The sequence below is a fragment of the Cynocephalus volans genome, chromosome 4 (genome assembly GCF_027409185.1).
Source record: "Cynocephalus volans isolate mCynVol1 chromosome 4, mCynVol1.pri, whole genome shotgun sequence".
In the NCBI taxonomy this organism is placed as follows: Eukaryota; Metazoa; Chordata; class Mammalia; order Dermoptera; family Cynocephalidae; genus Cynocephalus; species Cynocephalus volans.
The window spans coordinates 161172653-161187516 of record NC_084463.1 but is presented as its reverse complement, the minus strand read 5'-3'; the positions used below and the strand labels follow the sequence as shown (position 1 = coordinate 161187516).

Sequence of the window (14864 nt, the reverse complement as noted above, 5' to 3'; positions counted from 1 at the left end):
AGGTGGCAGCGGTAGAGAACTTGGGGAGAAAATAAACCAAGGGCTTCTCTGTGGCTGGCTGGGGTCAGGGTTGGGTGGAGGACCGGCTTAGAGGATCCAGACCAATTCTCTCCCTTCATCTAATTTAGTTATTCATGTCACTTGATGGCCGGTTCTCCTCTAGCAGAGGCCAGAACTTAAGCTCCACATGTTCAGAGATCTGTCCCATCTTGCTCACATCTGGATTCCAGATGAATGAGTGAATGAGTGAATAAATGAATGAGTTCATCGAATCCTCACACAACATCCCATGAAGCAGAGGTGTTGTGACTGTACAGATGGCAGAACTCAGGCTCAGAGAGGTTCAGTGACTTGCCTGAGGTCATACAGCTGACTGTGACTGGTGGGGCCCAGCCTGCCTGAGGGCACCGCCTGCCCCTCCTCCCAGGTCTAACCCTGGAATTTGCACCATGACCAGGGAGGAAAAAATAAGGAGGGAACTTTATTTAATATTAAAGTTGGGGAGGGGAGGGGGGAGGGAGGCCGCCTCACTTGGTGATGGTGTTCCTGCAGAGAGAAGAGGGCTGTGAGGCTGGAGAGAAGCCAGCACGGGCCTCCCATCCCACCCCCAGGCCCCACAAGGCCGCCACCCGCCCCTGCCACTCGCGCCCCCACTTACGCGTTCATGCTCTTTCCGCTGCCACTGAGCACGATGTATGGAGTCTTCTGGGCCTTCTGCTTCTCCTGGAGCAAAGCCACGGTGCCCAGGGGCGTGTCGCTGGAGCTCATCTTCTTCAGGAGCTGCGGGGTCGGGGCTAGTGAGCACGGCAGGGGCAGGAGAGGCCCCAGCACTAGCAGACACAGACACCCACCTCCCTGAGTACCCACCGCCTCCTCGTCCAACTTCTTCATCCGCCGCTCTGTCTTCATCTTGCCTGAGCCCTTCCCATGGAAGCGATGGGACAGCTGCCGGAAAGCCTGGGGACACGGTGCATGAACCAGAACCACAGGGACCCCAGGTGAGGCCAGGGCTTCACAACAGGGTTGGGGGATGTTGATTCACCCAACCCAGCTAGGCCCGGGGGGTGGGTGAGAAGGGACACTACCCCCAGCACCTTCCAGGGCCTGCGGTAGAGGCAGGCACTTGCTCAGGAGATGGATGTGCTGCGATGGGGGAGCTCAGAGCTGGGCCAGAGGGAGGCAAAGCCAGGCAGAGTGCGGGGAGCAGGAGGGTCACCAGCTCGCGAGGCCTCCAGCTGGAGCTGGGACGGCTATGAGAGAGGAAGAGCTTGGACACTACCCATCAGAATGGTGGCCCTGAGGACAGGGAAAGCCACTGAAGGGGCTTGTGCTACGTAGCAGGCGGGAGGAGGTACCTCGGGGCCTGACTTCCTGCCACACCTCTGAGGGGAGACACAGAGGTTCTGACACTTCACCAGGCTCCCTGGCTGAGCCAGGACCCTGCAGCGCTGTGCTGCCTCCATGGGCTCTGCCTAGCCTGGTCACCCTCAGCCACGCATCTGCAAAGGGCCCTGCTCACCTCCTTGGGTGTGAGTTTCCGGCCTGTCTCATCCACGTACTCGATCTTCACATCAGGCTTATAGCCGTCCTTCTCCTTGAAGTCCTGGGTGAAGCCTCGGTACTCCTCCCGTCGGCTGTACTTGTCATCAATGGCCCTGGCCCAAGATACAGGGACCTGAGTGTGAGTTGCCACCCAACTGCCTGTGGCCCAGCAGCCCCAAGCTGGCCACAGCCCCATGGTCCCCCACATGTCCCTGCCATACTCACATCTTGTCCTCGATGCAGTACACGGCTGAGGGCAGGGACTTGTTGGGGGCCTTTACCCGGGCCACCTTCTGCACTGTGGTCTCCAGCAGCCCTGCGGACAGAGGGGGGGTAAGACTTAGGCTGCCTGGCCCCTCAGACAGGCACAGCTGCAGGGCAGCCTGAGGGCAGAGCAAGCTGTGCCCCCGCAGCACAGCAGCCACCCCGGGCCCTCGCGGCCATGCTGTGGGAAGGGAAGCCATCAGGCCCGTTTGCAGATGCAGAAAACAGATTCAGAGAAATCAAGTTCTTGCCAAGGGCCACTGGCCAAGTGAACGGCAGAGCTGGGATCCTAACATCAGGGTCCCCCTGCGCCAAAGCCAAGACTCCTTCCAGGAGGAGGTATGAAGCCTGGAAGGCAGAGCAGAAGGGATGCTTCTGTGGCTGCCCAAAACCAGGGTCAGTAAAAGGAGCAGCTCAGAGCATCGGGACTGACAGAAAGAGGTGACAGAGGGGACCACCAGCCCTCTTCCTGCCAATGCTCACACTGCTGTGTCCCTTACCTTTGTTCTGACACAGGAGCAGGGCGGCTGCCAGCCCTCTATTCACAATAGGCTCCTCGTCCAGAATTGTAGTGGAGGAGGCAGAGAACTGGGGGACAGCACACAGTGGGGGTGGTCAGCAGGACACATGGGCTCTTCTCACCCCCAATACCCACGTCACCCCCCACCAGGTGCCAGGCCCTATACAACAGGCCTCACCTAGTCCTCAGCTAACCCTTGGAGGCTTGTTGAGCCCATCCCACAGATGGGCAGACCAAGGAGACCGAGGCTCGGAGACACCGAGCGACCTACCCAGGGTCCATAGCTAGGAAGGGAAGGGCTGGGCTGAGCCCGCATGTTCCGTCCCAAGCCCAAGCCCGGCCCCCACCCCCGGCCCCGCGCCCCTCACATCCTGCTGCTGCTTCTCCTCATCCAGGTTGACTGTGCTCCAGCCGATGTTCTCCTCCCCGTCAGACTCGGAGCCGCCATTGGCTGAGCGTTCCTCATCCCGCTCAAAGTCCTGGGGGACAGAAGAGTGGGGTCAGCCATGCAGCCCCAGCCAGCCCACCCCACCAGGGCACTGAGGCTTGTCACCGAGGACCAGCAGCCCCCAGCTAAAAGCAGTGCAGGCCGGGGACGTGCGGGGGTGGGGGGCTGCTGCCGAGACCCACCATGAGCTCTTCCTGCTCCTCCCGGTTGCCGGCCAGCCCGTAGGTGGGGATCTCCCCCAAGGTGCGGCAGAACTCCGACGTGGCGTTGAACACGATGGCCCCCTTCCGCTCGGGATCCTCATCCTCCTCCCAGCCCCGCTGCCGAGACTCCAGCTTCTTCACAATCTCCACCACCTGGGGGAGGGAGCAGCTGTGGGCAAACCCGGACATTTCTGGGGTGATGCCGCTGAGACCCAGGAACCCAAGGATCCTCCCAGGTGGCAGCAAGATAAGCCATTGCTGTAGCCCACACGGAACCTCCCACCGGTCTCCACTTCCCCTCTGACTGCCCCAGGCTGTCTCCACTCTGCACCTATCTCACCAGGTCACTCCTCTGCTCCAAATCCACCAGTGGCTCCTGACTGCCCTTTGAATTAACATCCAAAATCCCACCTGCTACACATCAGGCCCTTCCTGACCAGGCCCGTGCAGACCCCTCTCTGAAGCCCCTCATGCACCTTCCTCCAGGGCCCCTCCTGCCACCTGCTCCTCCCCAAAAACTCCTGTGTCAGGACTCAGTGTGGACAGCACTTCTTCCAGAACCCCTTCCCTGAGGCCGAAGGGCAGTCAGATGGCCCACTCTTTTGACTTCCTACAGTCCAGCTTCTCACTTCCTGCTTCGTGGAGAAAGCGGCACCCTGAGAACGTCTACATGCTTCTAGCACTGAGTCTGGCGACCCACACACAGGCATCCACGCCCACTGCCTTCCCTCCTGTCGAAGCAGATGCCTGGCCACGCACACGAGGATTATCTAGTATTTTAAAAAATCCTCCCTCAACTTTGCAGCCCTCATGACAGCAAACACCTCAGAGAAGTTTCTAGTCACCACATCCACTTCTGCACCCTCTTCCTTCCATTATATTACACTTATTTTTAATGAACTTCATCATAAACCTAAAAGGAGTCTAACACATGCATGTTTCTAAAATAACAACCAAGCAAACACATATGTACCCATGACCCGGGCGGAGAAACACCATTAACACCCTTTCGAGCCCTGGCGCCTCCTCCCCCTGCGGTCATGATTCACCGGCTTCTTTACGGGTTTTACCACATGAGGACCTGTCCCTGAACAACGAGTTGTTTTGTTGTGCATTTAAAAAATGCTACGTAATCTAAACCACACTATATTGATTCTTCTGTGATTTGCTTTGTAAAAAGTATACATTTTGAGATGATTCTTTTTTTTTTTTTTTTTTAAAGATGACTGGTAGGGGATCTTAACCCCTGACTTGGTGTTGTCAGCACCACGCTCACCCAGTGAACTAACCGGCCATCCCTATATGGGATCCGAACCCATGGCCTTGGGGTTATCAGCACCACAGTCTCCCGAGTGAGCCATGAGCTGGTCCCTTGAGATGATTCTTGACGTGAGTGGCTGTAGCTCATTGGCTTGTCACTACAGAAGCACATCCTATGATAAGAATAAACCTCCATCTAGCCCACTGAGGATGGACTTTTTCTGTTACCATAAATAACAATGCTACAGTGATCTGATGCTTGTTTTCTGGTGCACATGCAGACGCTTCTCTGGGCTACCCACTTGGGAGTGGGATGTCAGGGCCAGGCCCTGGGCACACACGGCTGTGGCTCTACTGAGTCACGCACCATCCCCCAATCTAATGAGACTCGCTCACATGGCCGCGTAGTATAGAAAGCCGGTCACTCCGCGTCCTCACTCACACTTGATATTGCCAGACTTCCCCATTTTTGCCAAATTGTGCAGGTGGGACATGGTACGTCACTGTTTTAACTCAACTTGTGTGACCAGTGATGAAGGGGAGCCTCACTGGGCATTTTACTGGCCATTTATCCTTCCTCTTCTGAGAACTGCCTATTCGGGTCTCCTGCCTACTTTTCTTTTTCTTTTTTTTTTTGCTCATTATTCTTGACATCAACCCATTGCTGACTGTGTACATGGGCAATTATATGGACTTTTTACATTCTTCGTGTTACTTTTTTTAAAAAAAGTAAGTTCTTAATTTCTATGTAGTTAAAAGTTTTTCCTTCACGGTTTACGCTCTATATCTTAAGAAATCTTTTTCTACCGCAAAGTCATAAACATAATTTCCTTAATTTTGTTCTGAAATGTTTTTACTTCGAAGTTCTCAATCTACCTGTTAGGTGTGAGGTACGAACCTAATGACCTCTTCTCCCACAAACAGGTAACTAACTGATTGTACAAAACCCCACTTACTGACCTGAGCATCCAGGGATTTCGGTATCTGCGGGGGCTGTGAAAGCAATCCCCTGCAGACACAGAGACGACTATACTGTCAATGCTACCCTCGGAATACATTCCGAACACAACCACTTCTTACCATCTCCATGGCTACGGCCCTAGCAGACTGTCATCTCGACTGGATGACCGGCTATAAGAATGTTCTACCTGATCTACCTCCTTCCATCTGTAATCTGTTTATTCTAACATAGCAACCAGAATGATCTTTGAAAAAAAGCACCCAGACTGAAGCACTCTGGTGGCTAACTCTTTACCACCACCTCAGGACTCTGCCTGCCCGGGCCTCCAGCGACATCTGCCATGTCGTTCCTCTCACCTTCGCACTGCTCCTGCACTGAGTGAGGGTCCTAGGTGATGCTCCCTGAGCAAGCCGAGCCCACAGGGCCTTGGTGTCCACAGCCTGGAATGACTTCCTCAGGTGTCACTGAGGCTCACTTCATTTGGATCTTGGGTCAAATGTCACCTTCTCAGGAAGGCCTTCTTGGCCACCCTATTTAAGAATGCTCCTTCACCCCCAACCACTCTCGAGTGCCTTGCCTTTTGGCATCTATTTTCACGTTGGTTATCACCCCCTGACGTTACGTTACTTTTTTACTTCCTTTTGTCTCCTCACACTAGAACAGAAGCTCCCTGAGGACAGAGGCTTCTCTGCTTCTGGTGCTGCACTCACGGCTGTCTGGCGGGCACTTAGGAAGTACCTGCTGCTTGCGAACTCTTAACTCTGCACTGTGAACGCTGTGAGGTCCCGTCTCACTCCCCACGACAGCGCCAGCAGCAGCGCAGCGGCAGGCACCGGTCAGTGTAGGAGGGAAGGAGAAAAGGTGGGTTTTCAAGATGTCCCTTCTCTTCAACCTGACGAATCTATTCTAGGAAAATGACTCCATGGAGGTACAAGGCTCTCTACCCATGGATACTCCCGGGCACCATGCCAGCCACGAAAACTAAAAGCTGGAAGGTCTCAACAGCCGACACACAGGCGAGCTCTTCAGTGGCTTTTTTGCTTCATATTCCCTGCATCTTCGTGCCCTCACGAAGGCCACTGTCCTTTCATGATGCAACTCCCCAGTCTTCTCAAGCAGAGGCTGCTTTCCTCTCATACCCAAAATACCCAAGGGACTGGACGGCAGGGGTGTGTGTGTCCCAGTCCCCCTGTCATGCCACCAGCCTGTGTCCCTTGCTATTCCTTCTTAGTCCTGTCACTTCCAAACTCCCCACCTCAGCCCTTCTTACATGAAAGATGTCAACTCTCTATCTTCCCTTTTGGAAGACCTCTGTGTTCAAAATGACCCATCCACCAACTCTGCCCCATGGGTTCCTTGCCCGCCTCGCCTCCAATGGCCACTTCCTCAGCCCCTCCCTTCCGGGGTCACACTGCTGCCCTTGTCATCACTCGTGGCCACGCCCCCGTCCAAATCTCAATTGCAAGGATTCTGTGTCTGTGACACCTCATCTTTCCAGCTCATGTACTCTATTAACCTCCCTCCACAAACGTTCAACCACATCAAGACTCCAGTCCACGTGCGCACACCCATCATTCCCTCCTCTTACGTCCCTATCACCTACCCAGCTTGGCGTCAGCGTGCATCCACGAAGCCCCTCCTTCCTACCCTCCACTGAACTCCAAGTCCCAGCCCTGCCTGCAAATCTCTCTTCTCTTCCATCATTAATTTCTCCCTCTTCCTGCATTTGCATAAAACATACTCTAGAGTCTCCATCACTTAATAAAAATGACATGGGGTGTAGCTCACGTATGTTTCAATACTTTCCCAGGGGATTCTAATGCACAGCCAGGCCTTAGCCCTGGCTATCTAACCTTCATAATCCTTTCACCCATGAAAGTCCATAATTCTTGGGTATAATTTTTTTTTTTTTTTGCTGCTGGCTGGTACGGGAATCTAAACCTGTGACCTTGGTGTTATAAGGCTGTGTTCTACCAACTGAGCTAACCAGCCAGCCCTAACTTTTAAATATTTATGGTATTAGTTATTGAATATGGAAATGAAAAACCTCCTTCAGCCTATTGCCCATTTCTCTGCTCCTCTTCAGAGCAGGGCTGGGCAAATGGCTTACCACCTGTTTTTATAAAGTTTTATTGGAACACAGCCACACTCATTCATTTACACATCAGCTGTGTCTGCTTTTGTTGTAACAGCAGAGCACCTGAGTAGCTTCAACGAAGACCACACTCCCTAACGCCTCAAATGTTTATTACCTGGCCCTTTAACAGAAGTCCGCCCAACCCTGCTCTAAGGAATTGTCCCAAATTGCAGTCCTCCCTCCCTTCCTCAGCTCCCCTATCCTTCCGGTCCTCCTGCGTGCACGAGCACTGTCTCCACTGTGCCAGACCCGACCCTGCTCTCAGTGGCACTGCGGGGCTCCCTCACGCCCTCACCTGGGAGGCTCACACTGCAGGGCTCCCTCATGCCCTCACCTGGGAACCCTCCCGTGGCTTCCATGAGGCCTCACTCCTGCAGCTTTCCTCCTACCTCAGGGGCCGCGGCTCCCTGCAGGAGCCCCCGCCTCACGCCACCAACATGGCCACCCGGGCTCACTCCAGCCTCTCCTCATTCTAGCCCCTCTCTCTTCCCGAGTGGGAAGTGTAAGGGTTAAAATTGTGGCCTCCGGAGTCAAGCTGTTCGAATCCTAGCTCTGCCACTTACCAGCCATGGAAACGTGGGCAGCTTGCCTAATGCCTGTGCCTCAGTTTCCTCATCTATAAAGTGGAGATAATGGAACCTTCCTCACAGGGTGCTGCTGTGAGCATTAAGTGTTCAATACACATAAAGCACTTGAGCAGTGCCTGGCACACACAAGTGCCCTGGGAGAGCTAGCGATGGCCCCACACAAGCTGGCCCCACTGACCTGTCCACCTCGGCTCATGCCACCACCCCCGGGCCCTCTGCTCCAGCCCACCTGGTCCTCAGGAACTCTTAGGTCATTTCTCCTGAAGACATCTGATGTCACTACTGCACGTCTGTCCACCCTGCCTCCACCCTCTTTGTAGGCTCCTTTGTGTTAAGCCTCAGTTCAAATGTCACCCCAGGTCTTCCCTGAACAGCCAATCTAAGACACCAACCCTGCAACTATTCTTGCATGGCATCTGGTTTCGCTGTCTGCCCAGCTCGCGTCACCATCAGAAGTTACTCTGTGCACTCCTGTGTTCACAGGTCACTGCCATTTCCCCGGCACATTAGGAAGTGAGCCCCGTGAGCACTGCCCAGCCCCAGCACAAGGCCTTCCTCACGGGAGGCACTCGACAAACATTCATGGAGGAAAGCAGAGAGGCAAGGACCCGAGCACTCCAACAAGCACCTTGTGATGAAAACTCGGCAGAAATCCAGAAACGGAAGAGACTTCATATGGGACTGTCACGTCACAAGCGCAATACTCATGAGGACAGGGTGCCACAGACACAGCAGTCACCCCCGCGGCCAGCCTCACCTTCTCACCACTGTCTCGTAGCTGCTGGAGCTGCTGCAGCTGCCGCAGCCGGCGCCCCTTCTCCAGCTGCTTCTGCAGCTCCAGCTCCGCCTCATCCTCCTCCAGCACCTCTGGGGACCCTGATGGTGGAGCTCCACCCTCCTCTGGTGGAAACACAGGGGATGCTGCTCAGACCACAGCCCGCCCCTGGGACTCCTGTCCCCAGCCCTCCGGCCCACCCACTGCTGGCCAGCCCCTCACCCTCATCGCTGATGTCCATGTTCTCCACTCGGGTGTCATCTGACGGCGGCGGCTGAGGCACGGGCTCCTCCTCCTCCTCCTCCTGGGCCTCCTCATCCACCTCCGGCACTCGGCGCCGCCCCCGACCCCGCAATCTGGGGGAAGGAGGCCTCTCTGGTGAGTACTGGCCCCTGGGCCAGCCCAGCCCTCACACCCCACCACCTAGTCGGAGCCCACCTGGAACCAAAGTCCCCATCTTGACTCTGGTCCCCAAGAGGCAGCAAGTCATCTGCCCGCACTACCACCTCCTTCTCCTTCTTGCGGATTTTCTTCACCTTCCGCTTGGTCTTTTTAAAAGTTACCTGAGGGAAACAGAGGAGAGATGTGAAAAGGGAAGGGAGGAAAGTGGGCCAGCCGCAAGCCCATGAGAGCAAACGCTTCTGTACTGTTACTCTGTGCCAGCCACTGTCCTAAGCACCTCCCGTACACCAACAACACGTGAGGTGGGTGCTATTATCCATCCCACCTGTGAGATGAGGGATCTGAGGCACAGAGAGGTTCAGCACCCTGTCCAAGGTCACCCAGCTCCTGAGAGAGCCAGGACTGCAGGCCTCGACAGTCCAGCTCTAACATCCTGCCCTCACCCACCTAGCCAAGACATGACCGCACCAGCTGTCTACCTCTGCGTTCACGAAGTCACTCCACGTGCAACATCCACATATGCCTAGAAAATTGCCATTTACCCACGTTATGGCTAATCCTCTCAGCAGGCAGCTCCTGCCATCGCCATTTCAGATGGGTGCCCAAGGTTCACCGTTAAATGATTCAGCCAAGGCACAAGCTGGCTGCACAGCAGAGCATGAGCACAAACTCAGGCTCATGTGACTCAACAGTCCCTGTTCCATCTACACTTGGCACCTCCCCGGGGGCTGCCATTTACTGTTTACCCATGAGGACAAGCACTGCGTGAACACTCGACCTCCCTGTGTGTGCTGGCGGCACGTGACCTCACGGGAGGGAGACTCACCACCCCAGTTCCAAAGCATAGGAGGGGCTCACCATCTCCTCAGGTGTGAGGTACTCAGAGGCCAGCCGGGGCCCTGCCGTGCTCAGGGACTGAGCTTGCAGCCGCAGCTTGGCCCGGATCTCTTCCAGCTCCCGTTCCCGTAGGCCATCGGCCATGCCGCCCTGCTCCAAACGGAAGGACTGTGGCCGCTCCCCCTCGAGCTCCTCATCATACTTGGACAGGATAGAGCGAGGTTTTTGCTGCAAGGCAAGAGGTGTAAGTTAGGACCTAGGCTGGCTCCTGAAAAACCACGACGCTGTCACCTCCTCATAGCCCCCCACTCCTGATGTTCTCTGCCCCAGCCGCCCACCCTGCCCGGGCTGTGCCTGTGCCAAGTCGTCCACGCTTTCATCCTCTGCATAAGGCAGGTAGTCGGGCTTCTTCTTCCGCAGCTCCACGTTTTTCTCTGCCCGCTCTTTATCTACCAGATTCACGTTCACCAGCACATCCTCCTCCTCCTGCAGCACACCTGGGGACAGGACAGAAGCAGTAGCTATTCACGCTTGCCCTCAACCCAGCAGTGCCTGTGCCCCAAACCAGAGCACCCCAGCCCACCTCACCTTTGTCCTTGAGGGTGAGGATCACAGTCTCCCCTTCTCGGAAGGAATCAATAGCGTGCTCCACAGTGAGGCCCTGCAGGTCCCGGGCACTGTACAGGTCCTAAGGGGGAAGATTCAGGTGAGTCAGGAGCCTCCCCCACCCAGCCCTAGGTGCACAGCACCAAGGCCAGCTGTGCACGCTCCACCACCCTCCCAGCTGCTGCAGCCTCACCTGCCGCCGCTGCCCAAACTCCTCCTCCACCAGAGTGCTGACGCCAAACTCTTGGTCCATCTCCTCTAGCAGTTTGGCCTGTGGGATAGAGGGGATTGACCTATGATCTCAGGCCATCCAGCATCACCAGAAAACACCCAAAGCTCTACCAAGGGGGCGTGGAAAAAGGGCCACCCTGGTGTGCAAATGTCTGGGGATCCAAAGCAGACTGCTGACCATGGGCCTCCTGCTGAGCCCAGCCTCACTGCCCAGTCAGGTCCCACAGGCAGCAGGCAGCCGGCAGCCACCCAAGCTGCCCAAGTGCTCACCCTCTTCTCTGCCAAGTCCTTCTCTTTCTGTAGCTGCCGGCTCCTCTCAATCCAGGCTGCAGTGTCATCCAGCCAGGGGTCATCCTCCCCCAGAGTCTTTATCTTCCTGAAGGAGAAAAAGAATGACACTCTAGGGGGTCCAGCTCCTGCTCCCCACTCGACTCAAGAGGCGGCCAAGGACGGCAGCCTCCTCAGCCCTTCCTTTGCTAGTCCTGGCCGCAATCTCTCACCCCAGCTTTTGGTTCAGCAGGCGCTTTTCCTTGGCAGCCGCCAACTTCTCCCGTAGCTCCTCTCGCTGACGCAAGGCCATGGGGTTGATGACATCGGCTGCCACGGGCTCCTCCTTGGTGCCCGCCTCTGGAAGGGGGGCCCAGACGTGAGGCTATGCCTGCCCATGGCTGGTGGGGAGAGGAGGGAGCCACTCACCCTGCCCCCTTCCAGCTTAGGGGGCCAGAAGGGACCAGGAGAGGCAGGAAGAATCCTTTACCTCTCTACTCCCACTTCATCCCCACACTCCTTTGTCACCCACACAGCATGACAGGACCCTTCAGGCCTTCCAAAGCTCCTCAAATCATGCTTAAAAAAAAAAACAACCCCTTCATAGCCCGGATGTCTGCAGCAACTGTGCACATCTCTCAGCCCACCTAATACCACCTCATGGCCAGGGGAATGGCCGACTGTTCAAACCTAGAGAGCAAGCAGAGTGCAAAAGCCCCATTATGACAGCAAGAAGGGGCCTCGTGCCTTCTGGCGAGTACATGTGCACACAAGACTACCATGTGTGCTGAATCTGCGCTCTAACCCCACTTTCTTCAAAGACCCCTTCAGATGGCCTCTCCCCACAACCCCGCCCCAACCCCCTCCTCAACCCCACACTTACCCTTTTTGATGGCAGTGACCTCCAAGGGTTTCAGCCCCAACTTGGCCCGGAGTTTACTGAGGACAAGAGATAACAAGTGTTAGGGGCTGTCAGAGAAACGGGGCATCATTTCCAAAGATACAGGAGGTGAAAACAGTGGGAATCAGTGGTCCTAAGGGTCCCAAACAGAAGGCCTAACCCAGGCCACCTAAGGCACCGGGAAGGGCACTGGCCTCCAAATCAGGGACCATGGGAGCTAGGCCTGGCCTGCCCCTAACTAGTGAATGCCATCCTTCCTCTTCATCCTTCCTCTGGCGTCTCAGATTCCTTTTCTGTAACTCAAATGGTTGGCTAAGATGACTTATACAGCCCTTCCAACTACAATCAGCATGATTTAGTATGAGAAAGCCTCCCCAAGTGACAGCCACAAAAGCCACCCATCCCAGAAGAAAAAGGAAGAAACACAAGGGAGATGGGACTTACTTAGTCTCCTCGATGCTGAGTGAGGAGGCATCTCCTGAGCTGGTTTTGGAGCTGGCAGCTGGAACAAGAAGCATGTCTCAGGAGCTGAACACAGGACCCAGCAGCCAGCAGCCTTGGCTCCAGCCACAGGGCAAAGATGAGGGCCCTGACCAGCAGCTGGGCCTACTCAGACAGCAGCCTTCCTCCACCAAGCTCCCCGGCAGCTCCTTGGATCCAACTCCAGTCCCTAAGAGGCCTGAGTCTTCTGCATACCTCCCTTTCCTGAACCAAGAGATCCCAATGTCTACATCCCTCACTCTGCCCTCTCCACTTTTGTATATTCTGTGTCCTCAACCTAAACTGTCCTCTCTGGTCTTGCTCTGATTGACAAAATTCTATTCAAATGTAAACACCAAACACCACCTCCTTCATGAAACCCTGCTCGATAACTAGTCAAAATTAACCACTATCCCCTGAACTCCACAGCACAGTCAGTCATTCCTGGGTCCGTTTCTCCCCACAGGACAGGAACTGTATCAGCAGCATTAGTGTCCTCTGTGCAAGTCAAGCAGTCACAAACACTTACTGGTGCCTGTTCTGTGCTGGTGTTGGGGATATGGATAAATAACCATTTTGGACCGCCTCTGCCCTCACAAACAGAAATAACTTCACTGAACACCTCAGACAGCAGTTGGACACCATCAGATGGAGCTCCTTCAACCACCTGTCACCCTGAGCACATCCCACAAACTACCTCCTCCTCTTTTATCCCAGAAGTTCCTCTCTCCACCTGGGCTCTGGATCATAACCTCTCCAAGCTCTCTCCAAGGTCACCAGCTTCCTTATTTCTAAATCCAATGGATTCTTCTCAGTTCTGCTTCTGTTTGATCACTCCCTCCATCTGACAATACTCTCTTCTCACACACCCCATGACACAAGATTCTCTGGTTTTCCTTTTTGGCTACTCTACCATCTTCTTTGCAGCATCTTCCTCTGTCCACTAAATTTTGGCATTTCTCACATTCTATTCCTGACCCTGGCTTCTCCCTCCACACTCTCAGGGGGCATCACTGGCCATTTAAATACTCATGACCCCCAAACTGTTCTACCTGGCCCAAACCCTGGGTTTCTCCATGCACATCAACCTCGACACTCTCCAAAACTAAATTATCTTCCCCCCAACATTTGCTTCTCTTCCAAACTCCTCAATTTTCAGTAAATACCACCACCACTCACCTAGTTGCTCAAGCCAAAATTCAAGGAGTCATTCTGTGTTCCTTCTCCCCACCCTCAACCAAGCACTAAGTTCTGTTAATTCCTTCTCCAGAACACCTGTTCAACCTGTCCAATTCTTTCTATCCCACTGCTGCTGCCTTGCTGCAGGCCACCATCAGCCCTCACCTGGTCTACAACTCTCTTGATGTCCCCACCTCCGGTCATGACTACCTCTGACCAAGTTCTCAGTGCAGTGATCTCTACAAAACATGAATATGATCAATTCACTCCCCAACTCAAATCCACGGCTCCCTGGTACCCTCAGGAAAAATTCCAAATTTCTTAACAGGGCCTACAGTACAGGGTCCTTCGTGTTCAGATCCTTGCCTGTCTTACTGCCTCATGTCTCTACCACGACCCCTACACCAGGTTTTCTCTCGCCTCTGCACAAGAGAGCACCACTTCATTCATCCGTTCAACACGTTTACTGAGGATGCGTGACGTACCAGACAACTGGGGAAAACACAGGACCTCTGTCCTGGTGGAGAACTTAGTGGAGGGAGTCAACCCTTAATCCTAAATAACCGTAGGCAGATCCTTCGGTAAGTGCTCATGAAGAAGGCCCGGGGCGCCTCGGCCGCGCGTCCCCCGCGGACCCTGCACGCTGGGCCCGTGCGCCCCGGGACCCCGCCCCGGCCCCGCCCCTCACCAGCCTCGTAGCCGTCATCGCGCTTCTCCCGCTTCACGCGCCGCTCCGAGGGCTCCGTCTGGCTGCGCTCCCGGCCGTGCGCGCCGCTGCGGGCCTCAGCTTCGGCCCCGCGCCGCCCGCCCCCACGCTCGCCCCCACGCTCCCGGCTGCGCTTCCGTCGTTCGCCGCCGCTGCTGCCGCCGCCACTACTCCGGTGCTTGTGTTTTTTGTGCTCCCGGTGCCGCGGCGGCTGCTCGGTGGCGCTCCCGGTGCCGGCCGCCGCCGTCGTCCCGGCCGCCTCCTTCTCTCCACGGTGCTTCTTTGACGACCCCATGGTGGTAGGACCGTCCCTCGCCCGGCCGCCGCCGAGCCCCGACGACGCAAAATGGGAACACTTCCGGGTCGCTGGGTAGCCCCTGTCGTGTTTCCGGAAACCAAGAGCCGCTGCTTCCGTCGTTCGCCTCGGAGCCCGCCCCACAAGGTCCTGGGAAAGCCGGGATCGGAGCCCGACTGCGCATTCGCGGCCGCCTCGGGTCGGCTGGAGGTTTTTGCGCTTGTGGTCCGGATGCGCATGCGCCCCTCGTGGAACGCGGAATT

At 55.6% G+C, this 14864-nt stretch overlaps 1 protein-coding gene across 1 annotated transcript; it reads right to left on the bottom strand.

Moving 5' to 3' along the window:
* Positions 1 to 461: 461 nt before the first annotated feature.
* On the bottom strand, positions 462 to 14637 carry SART1 (spliceosome associated factor 1, recruiter of U4/U6.U5 tri-snRNP). The gene is made up of 20 exons (XM_063094452.1): positions 14289 to 14637; positions 12386 to 12443; positions 11924 to 11979; positions 11274 to 11400; positions 11044 to 11149; positions 10736 to 10813; positions 10525 to 10624; positions 10291 to 10433; positions 9958 to 10164; positions 9136 to 9260; positions 8920 to 9053; positions 8680 to 8822; positions 2957 to 3130; positions 2695 to 2805; positions 2307 to 2394; positions 1768 to 1858; positions 1520 to 1655; positions 868 to 957; positions 659 to 780; positions 462 to 546 (listed from the first exon to the last, which is right to left on the bottom strand). The coding sequence occupies exons 1-20, from the start codon at positions 14599 to 14601 to the stop codon at positions 528 to 530; spliced, it is 2421 nt and encodes an 806-aa protein (XP_062950522.1). The 5' UTR covers positions 14602 to 14637; the 3' UTR covers positions 462 to 527.
* Positions 14638 to 14864: the final 227 nt, after the last annotated feature.